We start from the raw sequence: 25,533 nt of genomic DNA, 5'->3' as shown, positions 1-25,533 counted from the left end.
CTTTTTTCCCCTTCAAAGAGTTTTTAGAAATATTTCAATATGAAACAGTACAATCGAGTCGACACTTGGCTATTTTATCCACACGCGCAGCCTTCCACATGGCATGTTGCAGCGGCATACCTTGACATATTCATATAAAAATAAATACAAAAAATATAAATAATAAAAAAAAAAGCCTAATACATTTCCAAGGTGTATGAAATTGTTCCAACATCTTTATTCCTGTCTTTTTTCCCTTCACACCGACTCTCCTGAGGATGAAGAATACCACCGTATCATTGTGCTGTGCTGCTTTTATTGTGGACTGTTTTATGTCGGTGAGATTTCATTTCCTCTTGAACCTGTCCTCATTCACCCAAGGACGTATGCACCTCTCTATCAGCGTTCCCCAGTTATTTAAAACACAAGCGTGCCTTTCATTATGACTTCTGACATGACCCAAAATGTGATTGGAATAATGTCATTCCATTCTGATTGATGCGCGCTCCAACTTAAGTGAGAAACTTGGCTATTCTATACACAAAATCCTCTGGAGAGGTTATTAAAAGTGCAAAGGAAAGACAGACTTAAAGATCCATTCTCATATTCATTTGCATTTTATTTCATTCTTATGTACTGTCTTTCCTGGGGATTTAATGTGACTTTTTACAGGCCGTTTTCTCATCAGGGTGTGATTATCCCTCACTTGGGGGGCCAAGGGTTTCAGTGTGTTCTGTCTATGCACATCAAGTAACTTGCATGTCTGGACGCATATACGACATTAATGGAATATGATCAGCAGTAGATAGGCCAGCAAGTTTTAGCCACCTCTGGCTAACCTCTTGATTTATTATTGACAAGAAACTGACACACTTGAGCTAACTTAGTCTGTTTAGGTCAGCTGTAATGAGCTCCTTGCAGTGTATCACGTGGAAACGTGATCCTCGTGGATCCAGAAAATACCAAACTCACTTGACAGTTTTTGTTTTTTTTTTTTGTTTGTTTGTTTGTTAGTTTGTTTTTTTTTGTTTGTTTGTTTGTTTGTTTTTTAGCTTTTTTTGTGTTTTGTTTTTCTTTTGTTTGTTTGTTTGTTTGTTCTACTTAACTTCATGTGGGTTCACCTGTTCAAACAACGTCCTTGCTGAAAAAGGGGGAATAAATCCCCGGACAGCAATGTGATTGAAGACAGTCACAGTTACATGAATGATATGCATACAGTATGCGGCCAAATTGTTGATCAAAAAAGATCTTTGCGAATCTTGGCAAATAAAATCGATAATGGAGACAGCTGGTGTGCTGAGAAAATAATCAGGCAGATAATCCCATTCAAGTTACTTAGGACACACTCAAAAAGGAGAGTGAGAATATTGCACGCTTGGACACAGGCTCTGATGAATCCCGGAGTAAAATCTCAGCTTGACAACATCTACAGTTTCTGCTGACTAAAAATTTGACCCAGAAATGTGAAAATAAAAAAGCTGCAAGGAAAACAAACAAACATATGAACTATCAACCTCAGGGCGAGCAACTCCTAACAAGCCACTAAAATTAAGAGCGCTTTGCATCTGTTGTCTGTTGATGAGATGGCGTGACAAGGAAAAAGCAACTTCCCTGGTATTAGAAACGTTGATCTCATTAGGGCAGACTGTAGCTTCAACTGTGAATGCATAAAAAGTTAGTCGGAGGGGACTGTGGGACACAGCAGATGGCAGAGCACATATGCTGTGGGTGTCTTTGGCCAGGTACACTGATGAATACTTCTGAGAGTTGGCCTACCTTTGCTGGTGTACACAGGAACTACTCTAAGCTGTCTCACAAATGAGTTGTGGTACGTTACCTTCTGAACATGAAATATATTTTGATATAAACGCAAAAAAAAAAAAAGATTTTCCATAGAAAGACTATCAGACAGTTTCAGTAATTTTACAATGTTACTGAAACGGAATTGGCAGCATGTGTGCACCCACACCTTCCCCGCTAAATTTGTCCCATTTCACTTCCTTATTACATCAAAAGCTTAAGTGCAAGAGTTGGTAATTGTTTGCAAGCTGGATATTAATATTCCTACTAACTTAAAAAGGTGCGACTCAGGCAATTATTAAAATAGAGGGAATTAGAAAGGCACCCATGGAAGGAATATTAACCCTAAACCTGACCAAAATGAAAGACGCTCGGAAAGCTTCAAATGTGTAGACATGAGGCATGAAATGTCCTTAAGAGTGCCTAGCTATTAATACGCCATTGCATGATATCATGTAGCATCATGATGCCTCAGTGTGAAAGCTGCTGAACTCCGGTGAAGGACAGGGAAAGGACTGCCGATACTTACGACAAAGTAGACGTCTAAATGTACCGCAGTTACAGTCTATGATCACATGAACTGACACTGCGTCTTGAAATGGCAGATATTCACTGTTGTGTATGAGCTGTAGTACATCAGCAAATCTCAGATGGGGGACAGCTGAATAGGGCTGCTAATGGAGGAGCTCCATTGGCACTGATAATAACCTGGTTCATCTGACTTCATTTGACTGCAGACATGGGACTGACATCAAGTGATTGCCTTTTATTTTTATATACAGTAGGACTGGGAATCTTCAATTCTGACTTTTGGGGCTACGATTCAATTCAGAATCGATTTTTGATTCATAATGATTTCTGCTTCAATCTGTAGGTGAGCAAAGGATCCTCATGATCTACTCCACTCTGCTTTGCAAGACAGAGTGACAAGTGGAGACATTGAAGTGTCTTTATCACATTTATTAACTTTTAAGCTTTTATCCATGCTTAGATGGAATTGTTTTATAAAAGCAATATCACATATTGCTTAAGTTACAAAAATAAAAGTGTCTCTTTTATAAAAAAAAGTATTGCAGTTAAACATGGGTTCCTCATTTTGCAAACCTTGCACACTGTGAAGCTCATGTCAAGCTCGGTCACCCAGGACATTCAGTAAATGGAGCCCTATAAAGGCTGCGATCACAGAACCACGGAATTAAACATTAAAAACAGAATTCATTATAAACATTTCACATAAACTTTACATTTTTTTCCCCGGAATAAAAAGGAAAGTATCTGTCGGGAAAATGCTCCTGGGGGGGGTCACTAATAACGCACACCCCCCAACCCATGAATGAATGAAAATATAAACAAACAAATAAATAAATGAATTAAATGCGGTCACTTCAGCATAGTGGGTGCAGTTCGATTCCCAGTGGGGGCACCTGAATATGATGATCATGTTCAAAGTGGAGCTGTAGTCAGTAAAAAGTATGCTGATGTAGGACTCTTTATTTTCCAGGTGGGAGAGGGAGTAGTGAGGGGCAGCAGCGATGGCGTCCGAGGTGGCCCTGTTGGCGTACTGCAGGGAGTCCAGGGTGTCTGACATGCTGCTCTGAATGTGGGCCAGCACCACTCTCTCAAAACACATCTTAATGATTGGCTTGAGTGTCAGTCAGTGAGTTAGCAATCAGTGGTGCTCCCCTTAACAGTCATCATCATCAGCCGTGGCACTCCCCAAATGCTCACCAATCACCTGTGCTTACAAAATCATCAGCAGACCTCCGCTCCATCTGTGGGTTGCTGCCTCTTAGATTCCTCCAGTGTGAAGATACAGCGAAGTACTCGTGCTTTAACATTCAACGCGATGTGCAGCCCGCCATCTGACAAAAACATTTCCACGTACACGTACCTGACTGTTTATCCCGGGCTTCTGGTCGGGAAACTTCTTGACTTGTACGTTGGGCACAATGTCGTCAACATACGTGCTAATGTACCCAGTCACATACTCAACACGGTCCTGCCTGCTGCCAGAAGAGTCCTCCAGGGTGGCTGCAGTTTAAAACACATCCCACTCTGTCCTGCAGGGTGCTCTCAGTCTCAGGTGTCCAGAGTTTAATCAGTTTGATGACAGGGTTTGTTTGTTTCAGTCATTATCAGGAGCTAAGAGATGTGGTTGGAGTGTCCGAAGTGGGGGCGGGGTGCAGCCCTGCATACAACACGTATGCTGCATGGTCCAGTGCGTTCTTATCATGGGTGGGAATGTCCACGGACTGATAATAAAGTAAAGTATGGCAAAGTATGGCATGCTCAGGAATCACAGACAACTTTAGGTGGAAATCATTCTTGATACCATACAAGACAAAAGTGAGCAGAAATCCCATCTGTGTACTACTTGGCTAACTGCAGACCTAATGAGCAAAGGAACAAGGGGACTATCCCAAAGCTGTGCTGAGACGTTTGCTCGAAGAGGACTTTGCTTTTCAGAAATTGTTTCCAAAGACCCCTTTGCGAATCACACAGGTCTACGCTCACGTTGATTTTGTTTGAAAGCTGATAAAACCGTAACACGTCAAACTTCCTTAAAGGAAATATATCCAAATCTGAGGAACTGTGATGTTCCAAGAATGTGACTGGCCACAGATTGTGTGTGTGTTTGAGTGTGTGAGACATGGAGACTTACATTACTTAGACATTTTTATCAATGCAGAGAAGCTTTTTAATGTTTCACCTCTCTGCAAAGGTGCGGCCTTGTTGTGAACCACAGTAGATTACTGTCATTGCCAGTTTGCAGTTTATTTGGAGAAATTTGCTGAGTTCTGCAGAACTGATAATAATGGAACTGTATTTATCCAATAATGTTTGGAGGCAGACTTGGGGTCACCACCGACTCCCATCTCCCACTTCCCACATCACACAAGATGTTTTGTTTTTTGTTTTTTTTTTTTCATTCCAAAGCTGTGAACCAGCAACACTCCATTATAGTGGAGCAGTTAGTGCTCACAAGTGCGACCTGTGACTTTCACCTGTTGTCACTGCAAACACAGGAATCATTGGCAGAGACCTGCGCTGGGCTGCAGGACTGGTCTGAAGACCTCCTGAGCTTTTCTATTCGTTGTTTCTTTGGGCCTGATTACTACGATGTGCGTACTTAGGGGAAAAAATATCCAGAAATAAGCCACTCTCTGATCACAGCAAGAAAATCTCGTAAAAAAAAAAAAAATAAATAAAAATGGGTGATGAACTACATTCCTGCAAAAGTTGTGGCTGAAGAAAGAGCCGGATTCGCCATCGATTCTTCCATTCAGGTTGTTTGTCCTGATGCGACCTACATGAGCAGAGTGACGGCAGACATGCCAGACCATTGTTGCCAAGGCTGCTGTAACAAAACACGCTGCTATGATTGTAGAACGGCTACGGTTTGGTTAAGTTTAGACACAAAAAACTACTTGGTTATGTTTAGGGAAAGCTGGTCAGTTAAAATAAATATTTTCTCAGGAGTAGAGGCCCTTCCCGTCTTCGTCATTGTTACAATAATGTGGTTATGGTTGTGGGATGGCCTTGGTTTAAAGAAAGAATGGTGAGGTCTCCTTTGTTAACATCTCGTGTTTTGTTGACGCGGTCGTTCATCCAACCCAACCTACCTCCCAACAGCAACTCTGCTGCTCTGTATATTGTTTTGCCCGTTAGAGGTCACCCTGCAGTAAAATAGAATGATGGGTTACGGGTTACAAAACCTACAACACCGAGCTTTTTTCAATTGGATAGTCTGAATGTAACAAACTCTATGCATTAGAGAAAAAAAAAAAAAACCCATCAAAGAAATGAAGAGAAATCAAAAGTAGCTGAGTGTGAGCGCTGATAAAACATAGAGTGCACTGAGAGGAGATGAAGCTTCAATTGAAGCGTATACACTTAGAGAACTCAGGTTTAAGTGCGCGTTTAATTAATGAAGCGCTGAGTGCCGAATGAATGCATTTGCTGAGAAGTATCATCAGAGGCAGAAAAGACATCACACTTATAATAAATTCCTGCAGCCACGTTTCACCACCTTCTAGACCCTTTGGGAGACCCAGTGATATGCCTGAATGCGTTCACTTCAATGGCCCCAATGTCACCAAAATATTAAAGTAAAATAAAAGACAAAAAGCTTCCAATTAGCCGTAGACTAAAGTTATGTTATATTTGGTTAGGTAGACATATCAGGAGAAAATACATTTTTATTTTAAAAACAGTTTCCATCCAAGCAAACACATCCAAGATCTGGTCAAGCTCATCTCTCTGTTGCTTTTAGTCAGATTTTTATGGAAGAGCAGCAGCTGGTCTTTCCAACTTGTTACGCAGAAGTTAAGTTAATGATAATAATGACAGCATTCTCAGACGTTTAGCTGATTTTGTAAGAGAATGCTATTGGACTGATTGTGCTATTAAGATATCAAGCTTGTGACAAGCATTCACGACTGCACCGACTTAAGAGACAGGAAATAAATATAATTTGATCCACTTCTCCAAAAATTAAGTGAAATGACTAATTTTATTATCCGAATTTTATCAGTTATATCCATTTTAGGGCGACTAGACATCCAAGGGACACTCTTTTTGGTGACCTGTCACTGGTTCTGTCCCTCTCTCTGGTTCTGTTTAATATATGCAACATGTTGCTTAAATAATGAAAAATGTTGTCAAATCCTCATGTGTGTGACACTACTGCAGTGTTATTGTTCATGACAGAATTGCATTTTGGTCCATACCCCATCCTGTTTGATGCTAATGTGTTGTCTGTTCCCAAGTAGTGGGTTATCTCTGAGAGTACAGTGCTGTTTTAACCTTGGCCAGGAAGGTCGTGGCACTTTGCTGAGTGGCAGAGTCCCCTGAAAGCTCCTTCTTATATGTTGATGTGTGACAAGTGCATTTTTAAGTGATGTTATGCTCTGTTGAGACTGCTGGAGCACACAGTAGGGTTGTCATGTCAAGATGGATTTTTGTTCCCCTTCTTGACATTTCCGTAAAAAAAAGGCGCACACAAAATTTGTAGCCTGAGGGACTTTACAGAAACATGTCTCTGACTTGGCCACTCTAACGTGATTGTTAATAAATATCTCACCTGCTTTGCAGTCAGTTAAGGTGCTGGCGTTATGAGCCATTTAACCAAACAGCTGGCCACCCGAACGCACCAGTGACACAGTTGCACTTAAATTCCATCCCGAAGAAAACGGTAATTTAAGTAGGCCTCTTGATATTTTCTTTTAAATGCCGCTTTCTTTTTTGCTGTCTCTTTGAGGCCCCTCTGGTGTCTCCTCGTTGGCTCCTTCTCCCCTTATCAAACAAACACTCCAGCGACCATGTTTGCGGGCCTTTTTTGCAAGCGTTAGCTTGCCAACTTAATGAGGCATGGAAAACAACTGGGAGTCAAGTGCAGCAGGGAGGCGCGGGCCGATGTGGCAGTTTTTCATAATAAAATACCCGGAAAACTATTGAAAATAAAATGCATATCATTTTAAACAATTTTACTCTTTCTGTGCGGCCCGGGGTTGGGGACCCCTGCCTCAGTTCAAAGCTTTTCTTTTTTTTTTTTTTTCCATAGTGGATTATACTGTGAGTAAATTTCTTATATTGCCTTGTTTTCTCGCAATCTTCTTGTTTCATCAGAACCATGAAAATACCATTTTCTTTGGAAATTAACGCTAACACAGTAAATGTTGAAATTTATTTCAAGATTCAGCACAATGATTTTGATTACAGAAAACTGTGTGTGTATTTGTAAGGTGTCGTATGGTTATTTGATGGATTTTGCCGTCATGGGTTTCAGGGGCATTCATGAAAATAGGAACAACACCAAAATTATAAAATAGACAGGTAAAATAAAGTGAATGCTTTATATTACACATTGAATTCTATTTAAATATTCTATTCTAATGGTAAATAAACACCCATGGCTAAAATAATGTCTAAAATCATCTGCCTGTTGAATAGTAACATTTGTGTTCAGTTTATTAACACACGAGAAATGAACTTATTTTGCTTTTATTTTGCAGTTGCTCGAAAGCTCTTTTCTTTGCATTCATACATTCATTGCTAAACTTTCTGATCACCATTTAAATGTAACTGCTGTCACTAGACGCAGTTTAAATGTTAAATATTGAACTTAGTAAACTTAGCACTTGGTAAAAGTAAAAGGCAGATATAAATCATCATCGTACTTGAAATTTAGCGATTTGATGTTTTTCACATTTTTATATCTTCCCTTGAGTCACTGTTTTCTGCAGAGAAATCTCAGTACTGCTCAGGTTATTTCTCACTTTAAGATCCTCACACAGTAAAATTATTTTTCTCACATGCCATAATGCTGCGCCGTCTACATGTGTCTGTGGCTGCATGCAGTAAGAATCTTGGAGTTGCCATCAGCTTACAGCTGCTTTTCTGATTGAAAGCCCATGATCATTGTCAACAATGAACCTGGAACATGCATTTTTATGACAAATCTGATCCCTTTGAAGTGCTTTGCATGAAAGAGAAATCGGTAATGGCAAGCTACGAGCGTCTATGAGTGTCCAGTGTCCATACAAGTCAGGATACAATTGAACACAGGAAAGATCCCAAACCAAGTTGAGTTTAGACTTGAACTATGGCCCCCTTGATGTCTTCACGAAGAATGTATAGTCATCTTGATGTGGCATTATAGCCATGTCATTGTATTTCGTTTTCATGTCCTGTTGTGTTTACCCTCCCACAGTGATATTCAGTGTTAGACTGTGAAATGCAGCTATAAGTGCTGTTACAGACTGAGTTTGTAATATCTCAATGGACAATGGAAAAAATGGAAACTGAGGACGTTTGATTCACTCGAATAATCACTCAGTGTCATGAATTAGGTGTAGAAACCCAAGTGAAAACATCATTACTTACATAAAAATGCTTCCGTTGTTGTACACATGTATATCTGACAATGGCAGCCCTGAGATGTAAATACGCAAGTGATAAAAATGTGGACTGTGAATTTACTTGCTTTCAGAAGTTGTTTATAGTGGTTGGAAAAAAAAAAGTCTGTAATTGCGTATAAAGTGAAAGAAAAAAAATATTTCCTGCTTCCTGGTTGATTTAGTTACTGCTCAGGTGAATGAGGAGCCACACAGTTGAAAAGAGTAATGTTAAAGAGCCTGCAGTGGATGTTGTACTCCGTACAGAAACAATGTCTAACTTGGCAGAAAGAATGAAAAATATGGTAGAAGTGCATGCTCGTAATGGTGGCCAATGACCATTTCCCCGTATGAAATGAGATGGATTTCATGTTTGACGTCTGACACTGTGTTTGGGAGCTGCAGTTGTGATAGAGCGAGCTTAGCAATAATTCAGTTCTATTGCTTTATGTACTCCACTCCCCATTCTCTGTATTGTTTCATTCCTGAGATAGTTGAATAGAGTTTAATCTTGTCCTTCGTGAATTGCATTGTCTCATAATTAGTACACATGTGCCAAAAAAAATCGATTCATGTCGTGTCAGTTTCTGGAGGGGGGTCTGATCTGGTTGAGCCTCTACTCTCTGCAGGGGTCCGGTCTCTGGTCTGGTCTAGTCTGGTTTAGTCTGGTCTGGTCCGGAGCTGGGGAGGTTGCTGCTCCTTGTTATAGCCCAGTCCATTACTTGTTACCAATGAACCTTGACATGTTCAGGTTACCCCCACTGGGAATTGATTATTATTTTATTTTTTTGTTTTTATAAAGTGACAGTTTTATTTTTGTTACTTAAGCAATATGTGATATTGCTTTTATGCAACAATTCCATCTAAGCATGGATAAAAGCTTAAAAGTTAATAAATGTGAAAAGGCACTTTAATGTCTCCATTTGTCATTCTGTCTTGCAAAGCAGACTGGAGTAGATCATCCACACCTATAGATTGAAGCAGAAATCATTACAAATCGTTTTGAATCGGATCATGAAACAGTAAAATATTCCCACTCCTAATAATTGCCATTGTAGCGCTCTCTCTCAAGCTAATTTATTTTGCAAGGGAAGGGACTAACATATCACTAGCCAGGTGCATTATGGGGTCACAGGTCATGAACAAGCCCCATTCACTCACATGCTGTGCATACGCTGACACATTCAATACGAGGCCAAGACGAGGCCAGCACATGGTCACCCGGTGGATACCGTGCGAATATACATTACCCCACTAGAACTGTCATGACTACAAGAAGGGTTAACACCATCGGGCAACTTGTAAACTTGCCTCCCCTTAGGTAGCATTCTCAGCAGTCAATAGTGAAAAAAGTCCTCCTTTGCTATGAAAGCCTGGTCTTCCTTGTGCAAATGTCACTCATTCCATTTTTATCTCTGCGGTTTACCTCCTTTTGCCCCTCTTTGGATTTTTTGAATTGTTTTAGGCCAATTTTATTGCACTGGGAAACTGTGTGACATCTGTGAGCAATCTACTATTGATATTTCCCCCCTAAAGGGGGGGGGTTAGGGTTTTGATTCAGTCAGTCCTGCTCTGCTTCCTATCATGAATAGCTTTCTGTCCTCTGGATGTGATCTTTTTAAAAGTGCTCCCATTCATCTGAAGAGAACTGATCCCTAGGCTTCAAAGACCTAGACAATTTCTAAACCACACAAATCCTAAAAAGAAAAGAAGGTAGAGCCTGACCATCTTTCACGGACACCTAATAAGAGTGTTGTATTTTCTTGTTTTTTGGAAGTGACGCAGCATTGAGGCAGCTCTTCTTATTGATACAAAGGATTTACCAAGAGCTCTCAGTTCACGAGCACGTTTTTTCTCGACCCTTTGTCGCTGTTGCATGAGCTCAGTGCAGCATCCGATGGCATTGATTACGCCAGAGTCAGACAATGGCTAGGTTGCCCATATATATCATCCATCACCACAACGTCTCAGTTCATAGCGACGTAGAAAATACACGGCTGTACATGTAATTTAAACCTTCTGGCAGTAGTTTTTATATCACCACTCGAGTTAGTCAACAGTTGTGCTATGAAGAAGCCTCAGATTTTCCAAAATTGAGCAGCTAGAATACTGTCAAGAACACACACTTCATACGTGACACCACTCTTAGCTTTTATTTTTCCCTTCCCTGAGGTTAGCCTAACTCAGGTTTGCTATCTTTAAATAGAGTAGCCTTTCTTGCCAGCTCGTATACTGCAGTCCTCATCATGTAGTGGTTCTTGTCCTCTTTTTGTGTTTGTTTGTTTTGTAAACCATCCCTTTAAATTTTCAACTTATTGATTGACACTGAAATCTCATCCCTCATTCCCTTATCAACTTCAAGTTTTAATTCAAATATTGAGTAGTTCCGAGCATCCATCCAGTGAGAGCAAGTGAGAGCATTGGATTTTTGTGTGACTCAGCTGAGTTTCCTGTGAATTTGCATAGCAGTCATCACTTTCATAGAAAAATCATGCATCCAATATTGATGGCATTGGATGAATTGAAGCAAGAATAAGGACAGCGCTGCACTATGGAGAAGGGGGATATTTGGGAAATGGTGCAGTAGTCTTGCAAATATTATTATTTGGTGCTCTAATTATTAAGAGGGGATGGTCAGTGTCACTTTTGGTGTCTACAAAAGACAAAAACAATTTTTGTCTGTTTTGCAGGTGAACATCTCCGTGTATGTCCTCAGGGAAACACATGTTGCACCCAGGAAATGGAGGACAAATTTGGTCAGCAGAGTAAAGAGGACTTTGATAATCTCATTGGTGAAACGAGTCATGAATTGAGAAGCACCTTTGTTTCCAGACATCAGAGGTTTGATGGTAAGTTTCAATTCTTTTTTTAAATACATATTTTATCCTTATTGATTTTACTGCTTTGTTTCTTTCTTTTTTTTTTATGGTTAGTCAGAGCAGAACAAATGCTAGAAAAAGAAAAATCAGAGGATGGGCATGGTATGCGTTCATTAAAAAAAAAAAAAAAAAAAAAAAAGTACATTTGTACATTTTTATCTGCTCTCCCTCAAGAGGAGATGAAATGTGAAAATCTCATCAATATGCCTTGGAGTGGAGAAGCCTCTTTTTGGATTAGACAAATGTGGCTTCTCCACTCCAGCACAGCATACTGACGGCTTGAAGAGCAGCACAGAGCCAAACTCTGCATTATTAAGGTTGTTTGTTGGTCCTGTGCTGTGTGTGATCCCGTCCTTATGCCGTGGTGACTTGACCGCCGCACATCCTCTGAGTTTCTGCCACGGGAGCAGACACATTCATTACAGGAGCGGGCTCGCTCAACCTCTCCCTCTCTCCATCTGTGGAGTCAGCTCCTCGTAGTTACACTTTAATGAGAAATAATAATCACTCCAGCTCTCAAGATTAGCGTTTGGAGAGCAGAAGCTTATCAGCATGGACAATGGTGAAAGGTGGTGGAGGTGAAAATTGTGGAGCACAGCCACCTGTCAGCATTGTCAAACAGTTCATTAGGAATACAATATCAAGCCCGTTAATACGTTTTAACTCAGAAACCTCAAAAAGATGACTGAATAGTTTTTTGGTTTTTTTTTCTAGAGATGAATGGCAGGACAAAACTATTCAAAAGGAGAAGACAACACAATGGTTCCTTTTTTTAGATTCTCTTTTTGGCTTAATATATGATATTAATGAGGAATAATACAGAAGAAGACAGCGGCCATTGTCGTTACTATGACGGCCACTTCGTTGCTAATTTCAGTGAGTCCTCCTGAAGCAAAGCTGTCTGAAACAATCAAACTTTGGCAACCTTCACAGAAATAACAGGTAATTTCTGTAAAAGTAAACATCAAGTGGCAGAATAAGCAATCATTATTTATTGATGCACTCTCCGCAACTGTAACAAAGTTTATATTAGAGGAAACCCAGCAACAGTTTTGAACAGTAAGTAGTACAAAGCTGAGGGAAACCTCCGTTAATCACACTTAAAGCTGCCCTGTCTAATAAAACCAGCAAAAAATCCTGTCTCTGTTGCATGTTTTAACCTTAATACCATTCCATTTGAACAAATTAAAAGATGTCCCTGATGAGCACGGATCCAAGAGAAACGCTTTAAATAATGCATTGCACTTAAACCGAACCTTTCAGATTATGGTTAACTCAATCTACTACAATTTTTGTCAGACTAAAATCACTATGGTGTGTAGTCGACTAAAACTAGAGAAAAATGTAAGCGTTCCAGAAGGCAAAAATTATGACTGAAGCTACATGGCATCTTTATGAAAAGACTAAAAATATAAAAGAAATTAAAGTTACCTGTCAAAATTAACCCTGGGGTGATTCCAGGTGCATAAGCAACACAAGGCAAACCAGCTAAAAATATAAAAGTGACAATATTCACATCATACAACACATCGTATATGTTTTCACAGATTTTGATTTGTTTTTTTTGTTTTTTTAATGGTTGTGCTTCAGAATGGGAACTCACTCAACTCTAGTTTGCTTTATAGTATAAACTGTAATACTAATCTTTGTATCAAAGTGGGTGGCTAAAGCATAGATTTAATCTAATATCTGTTACAACTAAATAACATTTGAGTGTTTAATAGTGCAATTTAATACCCAGCAGTCAGTGCAGTCATACATCCTACCTCATGCTTTTCAACCATTCACCATATTGTATTAAACAAATAATATTGAGTTACAGTATGTGACAGTAGATGATTGTGCATTGCCCAGAAACTCAGTCTCACAATGCCTGGGTGATGGCTGTCTGTTGTCTTAATATATTTTGTATTTTTCTTTTTTCCTTTTCTTTTTTCCCAGGAATACACACATCTTGGTCTTATATGTGATTCCTGGAAGCATGCATAAATAAATAAGTGTTATTTTGATCAGCTGCTGTCAGGATAGTGAATGTCATAAGGAGGGCTCCAGTGAGGGAGGAAATAAGGTTTGTCCGGCAGCACTTAGATGCATGACTCCAGGCGCCCCTCTCCCTCCTGGGGTTTGCTGCCACTCTCCATAATTTCATCAGGGTCAAAGCAGATGTTATATGCAGGTTGCAACTCCAAAGAACCTCCAATGTCTGGAGACTCAGTGTCTGCTGAGGTTGTTGACTGGCCACCTCACTCGGGAAATATGAAGTATTTCTTGGCAGATTTAAATTTAATCTGTGTACGTATATATGTCATTAATTGAATCTGAGTGTTAGAAGTTGTGCAGTTGGTAAGCAGGGGATATCAAATTTAACAAACCAGAGCCATTGGAAAAATAAAAAGAAGAAGAAGAAGAAGAAAGGAAAACAAAGAATACAGCATACTTTCTACTTCAGCAGTTATTTATTTAGGAATCTGTATTTTTCATTTTGGGTCTGTGTTCCTTTTTACTGAAATAAGTGTGTTGGTCTTGATACAGTGCCAGAATGTATAGCTAAAGATCCAAACAATACAGGAATGTAAGTTCATTGAGATGCACTTTACCACCTATTTTGCACCTGGCTCCGGCGTGCCGCCTACACGGAGTCATTATGTGTACATTTCCCTCTCTTTATGCAGAGTTGGTGATGAGAGTTAGCGTGGCTGGCAGTAGCCGGCCAGCCCACGCGTACCTGACACCGCAGCCTATGTGTCACAGTGAGAGGGCGCAGTCTCAACTCTGCCAAGTCTGAGGTAGAAATGCAGGAATATCCACAACAAGCCAGCTACATACTGTAGTACAGCTGTGTGGCTCTAAGAGAGAAACAGAACCACCTAAAAACAAAAAAACAACAACATTTCCTCCAAATCATATGTGTAAGCTTTTTGATAAAATGGCACGTTTCAATCTTCTTATTGTTTTCATCAAAATATGCATCAGAAGCCACAGGAAACCACAGGAAAGATTTGGCTCCCTCTCTTGCTTATTAAAGACTATATCAGGAGGGGGGGGGGGCTTAATTGCTAATCAGTGGTGGGGCTTCTGACTATAACACCAGGGTTCTGGGTGTCCTTGCAGAGCATTAATGTGCTCCACCATCTCAAATTGAGCTTTATATTTGCAGCCTCGCGCAATGATATGTTATTGGAAGGTTGTTGAATACGTTTTATATACTTGCGCAAGAATATAAAACGTGAATTCTCTCCCCCCCTTAGCAGCCATTGTTGAGATGCCCTTGAGCAGAGCACTTAAACCAGAATTACTACAAACAAGCTGCCAACCATAGAAGACTGTGCTGTGCTGGCTGGATACCAGGTGTAGATGAATGTGAAGCTGGGTAGTGCTGAAAAGGGCATGCTGGTTCAGCGAAATGAGTCTTTTGCTAAAAAGCCCGACTGAACAATCCGGGCCGTGTGTGCAGGGTTCAAAAATTCTACAATACACTGTAGAAATTTTACTTAGAAAACATCTAGGACTGTAACACTTCCTCACATGTTCTGATTCTTTTGGAAATTCGGCATATTATATGCACTCTTGTTGGTTTAGAAATTTTCACTGGAGTTTTTATGTAAGACACTAATTCAAGTTCACATTATAAACCGCTTCTTTATGTATTAAAATTTACACCGATGAGTTTTTTTCCCCAGCAGATATATTTGCAATGAGGCTGCAAATAAATTTTTTTACAAATGCAAGAAATCCACACACATAAATAAATCAAAGCATTTAAGTCCATAAAGTTCAGTCTAATGAGGTGGAATGGAACAGTAAAAAAAAAAGTGTTCAATACACCAGCTAAAGCTTATTTAATACTTAGTGGAGAAGCATTTGCTTGTACTGACAGCTTCAAGACGCTTCCTGTATAAAGAAACTAATTCGCAGCGTTGCTCTGCGGTGTGACAGATTGTCTTTAATTCTCAGATTTCCCGAGGGGACCCTCTCATGAACCCTGATCTATAGTTCCTCCCTCAGACGCTTGAATAGATTTAAGTCAGGCGATTGACTGGGCACTTTTAACAGCTTCATTTTCTTTCTCTGGATCCCATAGAAGGGGAGCTTTATGTTTTGGATCATTGTCTTGCAGGAAGATCCTCTCACGTCTAATTCCCATCCTCCTGATGGATGCCAGGAGAGTCATTTCAGGAACCCCCATTCATTGTTCCCATCTGCTTGTACAAACAAAATGAGAAATAGCCCCATGGCATGATGTTTCCACCTGCAAACTTCACTGTTGGTGTAGTGCTTTTTTATTTTTTTGGCTGATGTGGAGTGCCATTTGTCCTCCAAACATGGTGTGTATGACAGCAAAAAAGTCAAATTTTCTATATATATATAATTTTTTTTTCCTTGACTGGCAGGACTACACTCTGGTCCCAGCTTGTCCAAATGGTCTGTTGCGAACTTTAAACCAGCTTCAAGATGCTTTTTCTTTAGTAATGGAGTCTTGCTGGATGAGTGGGCATTGAATCCAAGGCGTTGGAGTGGATAGCCTATTTTTTTTATTTATTTATTTTTTTTTTTTTTCTGTGACAATTTTCTGGAGCTCTCTCTAAGTGGTCCTTGGCTATTGGGCTAAGAAGTTCTGAAATACACCTGCAACCATTTCCAGTGAGAATCAATTTGCAAAGGTCTAGGGAGAGGTCTTATCCATCATGAGATATCTGGTGTGACACCCTGGTGACAAAAAAATCTTTTTATAGCCCATTAATGTGTACTAACCTAGTCGATATTAATTTGCACAGATGGGAGGTAGAATTACTTTCTAACTACTGATGGATTCCGACTGCTTTTTGCCTTTTCTTTTTACATTACATTTACATTTTCCTTCATTTCTATCATCAAAAATAACCTTGTATATGGACTTAAATATTCCGATTTATTTATATATGTACAGTAATATCACAAATACATTTACAGGGCCATTTATTCATCTCAACAGCAGAAGGTAAGAGGCCCATCTTTGAGGCAGCTATTAATAAAGCCAGGCCTTTATGTCTAATGACTTCATTGGTTATATTAGGGTAAGAGGCCTCCTGTTGATATGCTCCCATTTGCCCTGTTAAAGTCTGGGCTCAATACTTATAATTGTTTCAAATTAGGGCAACTGTACAATCTAGATCAAGGTGAAGATGAGTAGTACAGAACAAAGTGTTCACAATAGCAGGATTATAAATTTAAATTAATTGGTGGATTACATGAAAGTTTTTGTTGGTTATCTGTGCCTGGACTCAGCAGCATATCATTCCCTTTTTTATTTATCAGCTGTAGGCTTTCCGTTGAATCATTGTGCTTTTAACTGTCAGTCTCAATAGGCACGTAACAGAGATTAACAACATGTCATGTCCTCTGCAGCTGCGGAACACTCAAAGCAGCTCTCGAAAGACTAATACTTCCTGTCAGACCCATCAGTGACCCATCTTACGATTTACATGTGCTATTCAAAGGTTTTGACAGAAAAAATGCCAGCTTCAGTTTCCCGTGCAGACACGAGAGCTCAAAGAGGCTGCCAACTTATACGTGCACTTTGTTTTGTGCAGTTTTGAATAATCCTAAAGTGAGAGGTGGGCTGCGGTCCTGTCGGAGAAGGCCCTGACTGCTGGCGGCATTGGATGCTGGATGACGGCCAACAATGTCATATTTTGAGTTTACACAGGGTAGCTCCACTAATAAATTCCACATAGATCCTGCAATGCTCCGCTTGCAGCAAAGTGTTTTGCAAAGGAGACAGCAAACGTTGTATTAAATTAATTATTGTCTTTGAGTGTATTCGGCTTCCTCTCTTCAACTCAAACTTCACTTCAAGAGCTATATGGTGAAATTTTAGTATGGATTAGTTTCTGAAGGAATGCCTCATTTTCTACTCGCAAAAGAGAAATAATTTCCTGCTTGTTGTGTTGATATGGGATCTGTGAGCAGTTCCACAATATTTCAAGTGTAAAGTATAAAACAATCCAATTCACTGCCAATTTCGCAGGCCAACATATATTAGTCTTCAACGGTGTCTCGTCTCAGACGTGTTGTTGCATATAATTCACCAATGAAGCCGCTGCAGACATTAATTTCTTACTGCAGAAGGGGTGAGTCATTCGTAAAGGTTTTACTGAGGACACGTTTTTTTGGCAAATAAAGATGAACAAGAGACCAAATCAAGTCAGATTGCTGGCACACACTGCTGACATTTCTGACATCTAAGGGAGCATCCATCAGTAGGTTTCTGTGAGAGCAGGCACCTGTGGAAGCACCGCCGCACACACACACACATTCTCTCTTCACGGCAGAGAGGATGGCTCTGTGTAACTCGCTCTGTGAAAGGTGAGGAATAGGAGGCAAACTGAGCTTTATCACTGAGACGTAATGAACTCCCTGCAGTTGGGCTGTATAAGAATTGGCCCTGTCTAGCTTTTCAGCTTCACCATCCACTCTTTGCCGCTCCCACAGCCTTTCTTTTGGACAGACATCTTAATTACTACCATGTGTTAAGGATTTATGTAAGCTTTCCTGTTCATTTTTAGCCCCTGACATTTCACTAAATTTGTGCTCCCTCTCATGAAATTTCACTAATAAGATTAAGATTTCTTTTTTTATATAAATATGGATATTTTAGGCACTGAATTGCACCAACCACACTTAATGTAATTATTAACTGTAATCACTCCAATACAGAGGTTAGAATTACATTATCTATACTGTCCACACTGACAATGCAGTTTGCCTTAATTACTTTTTTCCTATTAAATTAATATCGTAGTTGACAGCCGAAGCTGTCAGCTGAGATAATGTCATATGAATTTTTTTTTTTTTTTTTCTAAGCTGCACCTTTTTAAATAAAATTAGTAATGAAGTGAACATTAATCAGTGTGCAGGTTGCTCAACACCGTTGACTGTTTTCATAGCAAAACATTAGCAGAGGTGTAAATCATGCTTGAAGCTTTGCATATTCAAGCAGCTGCTCACTTTTCACTGTTTTTCATTCACTCTATAGTCAAGTAAATAATCAAACCGTCATTGCCACTAATCCCGTGCACTATCGTGTACACACGAAAGGACTATAAAGTCATTATTTGAACAAAAGTAAAAGCATCTTTGAAAATTGTATAATGTTCCTTTTTATCAGATTTTCCTACATTTTACTTCATCTTCGGTTAGCAACATATGTCTAATCAGATGTGAGTTGCAGTGATAGCATAGACAATCATGCCATTTCGTTTCTCTGCTTCTCTAATCTGTAATTTCACCTGCATTTCTGAGCACTAATGACCACTTCAAAGCCATTATGGCTTTTCAGGGCCATTCTGATAAGTGCATGTAATGTGCGTGGCTCAGTGGTGCCAGATGCATCTCGGAGTGTCATGTGTTCAGAGAATGCCGTGTGACATAATAGGTGCCATGAACTGGTTTACAGCTGCGTTTCAGATAGTCATTTGGGAGGAGACCCACCTCTAACATTTAATCCTAATTAGGAGGAGATCAGTGGATGGAATCAGAGCGACAAAGTTCATGTCAGGACAGATGAACGAAATGTGTGTGTTTTATGATTAAATGAAAGTCCTCAAATGTTAGGAAGTACTTATCTCGACCCAAGTTCTTCTACCTAATCGGATAGCTTTTGTGCTTAGCGTTGCCATGATATAAAATGCCCGTGTGTACGCTCCCCTGATTGTATATAGGCCTTAACAAACGGCAGGGACAAATTGTATATGAACAGAAAAGACGTGCGTGGTCATTCGGGCCGATTGCTGGTAGATTCAAAACATATTGTGAGATATACAAGGATTGTAGTTACTGTAAAATTTATGTTTCACCTAGTATACTTCAACATCTGCACACTGTTAACTGTCCACAACTTCATCTGCTGTTCAAAGGACCGCCCACAAACCTCCTGATTTTTAATTATTAATTCAGTGACTGTGTGTGATGGTGAAAGATGTCGTTTTCGGTCACAACTCCACAGAGAAACTACTTTCAATGTTGAAGCGTTTGCATGGTTTTGTGGGTTAAATATTGGGCTTTAAAAATTTATGTTGTCCAGAAATGGGGCTCCAAAGAAATGCTAATGCGTCTGGCTGAAGTGTAAATGGACAAAAGTTCGCTACATAAATTGGATAGGACAATATATGTGTATTGCTTTTCCAATACCTCCAAGTGGCCTCTCAAAAAAAAAAAAAAATCATTAATCCTGCTTTAAAGTATTGGATTGGATTTACTGGCCTGTAAAAACACAATAATTTAGGAATATAAAAGACTTTCTTTTCCAGTATCCTTCATAAGATTGGAGTCTCCTCTGAATTGTCGTGAACTATTTCACTTTGCAGCTTTGAAGCCTATTTAAATTTTAATCTTGGTCCTTGAAAGCCAGAGCTATCATTGTGAATAGCAGATGGCCAGAAATATTATCATCTCATCTCACTTTCTGGCTTATTCATAGAGGTCATAAGGCAAACAACATGGTGCCTAAAAGGAAAATGTAGAATGGCTGCAAACCCTACAGCCAAACCGTATTGTTTAATCAGCATGTTACCGAGACATAATTTATAGAACAGCATATGAAAATCTGATGTTTCCGGCATGTGGGGCATTGCTCCCGTCGGAGGCTGTAAATAAAATCATTCACTAGTATATATTAAGGTACACACATGTATTTGGGCTTCAAAGGCAAGCTATGGGCAATACAGACCACATGCACTGCAAACACTGAACTTATTGCTTTCCATAAATATATGAGGTAGGCTCCTATTGCAATGTCAAAAGTAGAGTATTGCAGATAAAAACTGACAATGCTGTGAGGCATCTTCAAAGTGAAATCAACATCCTAGATGATTTGCTATTGGTGTTTTGATTTTTTTTTTTTTTTTTTTTTTTTTTTTTTTGCAATCAGGCAAGCTTCCTTCTACAGAGCATTTCGACTTGCAATCAGCAACGTTTAATGGAATTTTTATATATTTCTATTTTAATCACAAATGTAAAGAGGGTTACTTTTGCATCTTATGCTGTTATATCAATGACTGCCATACACTGAGTCCTTTTTATATAGAATATGGAAGAAGAAATGTTTGATGTCTTCAGTAACACATTTTTATTTCCTCATAACACAGAATTCTTCCTGGAGCTGCTGGAGAACACAGAGAGGTCTTTGAACGAGATGTTCGTGAGGACTTATGGAAAGCCTTACATGCAGAACTCAGAGGTCTTTGAGAATTTGTTTGCTGAGCTGAAGCGCTATTACACAGGAGGAAACGTTAACCTGGAGGAAATGCTTAATGACTTTTGGTCGCGGCTACTGGAGCGCATGTTCACCCTGCTCAACTCCCAGTACATCATCACTGAGGACTATCTGGAGTGTATCAGTAAGTACACCGACCAACTCAAGCCCTTTGGAGACGTGCCCAGGAAGCTCAAGGCTCAAGTTACCCGGGCATTCATCGCTGCACGCACATTTGTCCAAGGGCTCTCTGTCGGTCGGGAAGTGGCCATGAGAGTGTCTAAGGTAAATGTTCAAATTTAATTGCAATTAAAAAACCCCCACTCACATGCTTGTTTCTGTCAATTCAAACTTAATTTCACATTACTGATTCTAAATGAAAATATTCATTGTTTGACCTTTGCTGAGTTAGGACCTGCTCTGTATCCACACAATTTTAACAAGCCCAAGGTCTTGTTTGCTTTTTCTGCACACATTTCCCCTGGGTTTTTCACACGTACAAACCCCTGCCAGATTCTTCTCTGACTAATGTGGGCTCTGTTGTTGTATATCTTCAGAAAGTTTGGGCCCAAGGCGCCTTTTTTTCAGGTACTGTCTAGAAAGAGTTGGTGAAGGGTACGTGGATTACTCTGGGCAAATGCCCAAACAGTGAAAAGGGAGAAGAATGAAATTCCTTCCATTACTGTTTATTGCTCTCTTGCCTAATGTTTGTCTAGCTGCGATAGAAGCCATTATTCATGCTGTAGCCTTAGAACTACGCTATCCTTGATGCGGTTGTAATCTTAACACAGCGTATCATGGCGTTCTGTGTTTGTAATTTTGATCAAGTACAGCTAGATTAAATGAAAAGCAAAATGCTAAGGCTTGGATTTATCAAGCCTCAACAACAGGGCTGCTTCTGCGAACCTATTTGTGGGTTGAGAGAAGCCCTAAAAGCGCTACATTACTAATTCCTCCAGCCACTATGGTTTCTTTTCACTGCTGTATTAATATCAATTGGATTGGACAATCAAAACTGTTATAAATATTTATGGAGCTGCTTTAAGTGCAGATGAATCGGCCAATACAAATATAGCAACCCTCGTAATCATCAGTGGCAAAACACTAAGCTGTTAGTCCCAGCGCACTTGTTGAACTTTAAACACGCTCTTGTCACCATCCGTATCAGTTCCCCCACCCTCACCAGTAGTAGTGGGGAGGCTCATCTAGAAGCAGCCAAGGAGGATGTGTTGTTAGTATGCGTTTACTTCGTTACACCCCGCGTTTATTACAAGCCGGCATGTCCCAGCCTCACCTCTTGACATTTCAGTGGGACCTGAGATCCGGGTCATGTGTCTGGGACTGCAGCCCTTTGATCCCCAGGGTATAAACTCATCATGAGGGATTGGGTGTAGGCATAATGAAATAAGACACCCTGCTAGAGGTGTCTGTTGCACAGCATCTCTAAGATGTGACAGCTATGTTTATTGCTGCTGGGGTATATATTGAATTAAAGAAGATGATGTCATTCTTTATTTCTTTTCACAGCTTAAGAGATAAACCACAAAACTCAGCAGAGCTTTGAGGAAGCAGAAATGCGTCTCTAGAGTTTGCATCTCACAAACAAAGCTCAAACTTATTCCAGATCATTAGCCAAAAAGTACAGTACATCTGCGTCTGATTATGTGAAGTGACAAAAATCTTATAATTATGTGCCTGGCTGTTGATTCTGTCTCCTATGGGAAACAAAAAGACGACGGAAGAACACGATTATTAATCAGAGCACACAGACTGTCGGAAGATGACAAGGTATATAACAGGTACAAACGTGTTGATTAAATGGAAAAAACAAAAGTTAACACCTGGGCTGTTGCTTTGCTGACATACTTGGAAGTTGAAATATGACGGTTTAACAACAATAATAATAATGATTATTATTATAAAAAAAATCATATTCATATTTACACTACCAGTCAGACATTTGTGTGGCAGTGTAAATATGCCATCATATCAATGATAAATGATGAATCGTATCATTTTTACAATTACTATTCATGGAGACAGTAATAACGGTATAGCCTGTCACCTTGTTATTTTTTTATATAGATAATAAAGGTAACAATTATCTTTTTGCTATCCATAATTTGCAACACTGTATTCACTTTTGTGTTGAGAAATGGGATAGACCTGTGATTTTGGTGTGGTTTTACGATGGTCTACATAAACTATCTCTCACCAGTTAGTTTGTGTGACATGGTGTGTGCACCAGCAATGGCAAATTCAGCTGTAGATAAATCATATGAACTACATAAGTACTTCAGATGGTGTAGTCGCATGTCTTCAGAAGAGTTGTGCAATAGCCAAGCCCTAAAAATAAAATAACCCTCACCCTAACTGAAAGCTAATTATCAAATGTGCCTGTGGTTGCTTAGCAATAACATCACAATAATCCGGATGTTCCATGTAGACATGTACAGTTTAACCAAACTAATTTAACCCTGCTGAGTATCAAAGGGTTTAGGAACCAGGGTTATTTATTTTTTTATCGCTTGCTTCTTGTAAGGCAATCAAATTTTTGAACTTTGAAGAACACATAAATCTTAGTTATCTAAGGTGCAAAACATTGTTGTAAATGTAGCAAAGATTAAAAAAAAAAAAAAAAAAAAAAAACCTGTCTCAAAAGCAAAGGGAATAAATTATTTCATCACTTCAAAAATTCAGCCATTAGAGGAAGACATTTAAAGTGCCGAGAGAAGTGGTTGGTAGAAGCCTACACAAGTTTAAAACCTCATGGTACAGCGGCAAATATTCCTGGGCGAGGAAGAAAGGGTGACATTTTGCAGGAGCGTATCAGACATTTAAAAACAGTGAAGAAAAGAAGCCCATTTACTGGCAAAACCGACCTGATGAAAGCAGGAACAAAAGTATTCATCAGTTTCAGACGATAAGAGGAGCTCTGGCCACATTAAAAACAAGTTGAAAAAATTGGGTGGGGTGCTGACTATTGCAGCAGCAAAAAAAAAAACCTTTGTGGGATTTAAGGAAAGCAGTGGCAGAACAGAAATCAGTGGACGGGTTGAAACTTTTGCTCGTGAGGAAGGGATGAAAGTGCAGAGAGAGAGAAATGTTTAGTGGAGCTCATGGAGGTCAAAAGTTGCTCAACAATGAGAATAATTTAGCTCGTAGGTCATTTTGGAGAGAAAACACAGTTCATCTGTGTAAGTAGCATATTATGACCTCCTGGTAATGTTTCACTGTCCAGCTGATAATTATGGTGGAAGCAAAGAAATAATTGTGGTGAATTGATACATACAGTGAGTGTTTGGTTCGCAGGAGAGGTTGAGGGGGATGTGTTGACGTGGGGTCATGTGAGGTACTCGTCCAAAGTCAGCTGAAAAGAAAAGATGGATTTTAGCCACAAATGTTCTGAAGAAAAGAAATAGTTCATGTGTACGAGTTTTTGGAATAATAAATAATAACTTTTCCTTTGGAGTAATTGCTGTACTCCTGCACACAACCACACCCATAACAGCCTTCTACCGCACAGATTAGCTTTCTGAGTTGAAGATGCACATGCTGATGCTGCTTGTGCGTTTTTGTGCAATTTTTCAAGTTGCAAAATACGATTTGTTCCTCCTTGTTATCAAAGTTTAGTTTATATTTTCACTCCCAACTTTCCCATCTTTTCCCACTTAGTTCTCTCGCCATTAAATTCTCTCGTTTTATCGTTATTCAATACACCTTCCCTTTTCTTTCCATGTCTTATTCTTGTCCTTGATTGGATTTCAGTTCATGTGTTGCCTTGAAATTCTTCACACCCTTTGCACACAAAACAGCCAATTTTCCTTTGCATGACAAGCCATGACGAGGACATACAACAATGAAATGGTTACATTCAGGTGTTTGTTTGTTTGTTTGTTTTTTATTTGTTTTTTATTTGTTTTTTTTCCCTCTCTCGCTCTCTCTCTCACTTACATGCTTACAGTCCATCACTTGCACTGAACTGTGTATATACTGCAGTTAATACAGTGACTATGGAGTTAGAGTTGTCCTTGTGTAACCCCACATCAAATAACCAGATTATGACTTTAGGGAAGTTCCTTCTTGCTATAATTCAAACCACAGTAGTTTCCTGAACCTAAACAAGCCATTTTTTTCCCTCAAACCTCACAATAACCAATCAACATGCGCAAAAGTTGGATAAAAAAAAAAATATATATATATATATAAAAGCTTTTTTGACAATTTAACAAGGTCTTAGTTGAGGTGTCTGCACTGTTTTGAGGGTAAAGATTAAAATATTGCTTTCTTTGCTCTGCAGTTGCATCAGCCTTCATTTCCATCGTTTTTCTCACCCAAGTATGAAAATGATGATGTTTTGTCTACAACTTGATGCATATTCACATTCCTGTCACAGTATTTACATTGTGTTCATTCAGCATTTCATTTAGTGTATGCATCTTCTACCGTGTCCTCAAACGCCTTCCTCAGTGCAACACTGTGGATGCTTGCTATTGATTTGGTTTCTTTAAGACATTAAGAAATGCTTCCATTGCAACTCGGGGTGCAGTATTAAACGGCAGATTTTCAGCCTGAAAGATGCTTATTAAGATGCTTGTTGGTGCTTTATGGAACACTTTAAAAAAAAAAAAAACAAATCCATTAGCTGTGACCCAGGAGCTTTCATTTCAAACGTCTTGACAGGGCTTAAGAGTGCACACATTTGAGTGCAGAGAGTAAGAGTGTTGAGTGCTGCATGCTCCTCGGA

General features: G+C 39.5%; 1 protein-coding gene across 1 annotated transcript in view; it reads left to right on the top strand.

Annotated features, from left to right (window-relative positions):
• LOC115061799 (glypican-6) overlaps positions 1 to 25,533 on the top strand; it is a 76,402-nt gene that overhangs the window by 7,651 nt on the left and 43,218 nt on the right. Inside the window, exons 2-3 of the mRNA XM_029530313.1 lie at positions 11,366 to 11,524; positions 20,680 to 21,071. Coding sequence (XP_029386173.1) covers positions 11,366 to 11,524; positions 20,680 to 21,071 — 551 coding nt within the window. The remainder of the gene's footprint in view (positions 1 to 11,365; positions 11,525 to 20,679; positions 21,072 to 25,533) is intronic.

The sequence above is a fragment of the Echeneis naucrates genome, chromosome 21 (assembly GCF_900963305.1).
Source record: "Echeneis naucrates chromosome 21, fEcheNa1.1, whole genome shotgun sequence".
Lineage (NCBI taxonomy): Eukaryota > Metazoa > Chordata > Actinopteri > Carangiformes > Echeneidae > Echeneis > Echeneis naucrates.
Note: the sequence above shows the minus strand (reverse complement) of the source record. Positions and strands in the feature narration are given on the sequence as shown.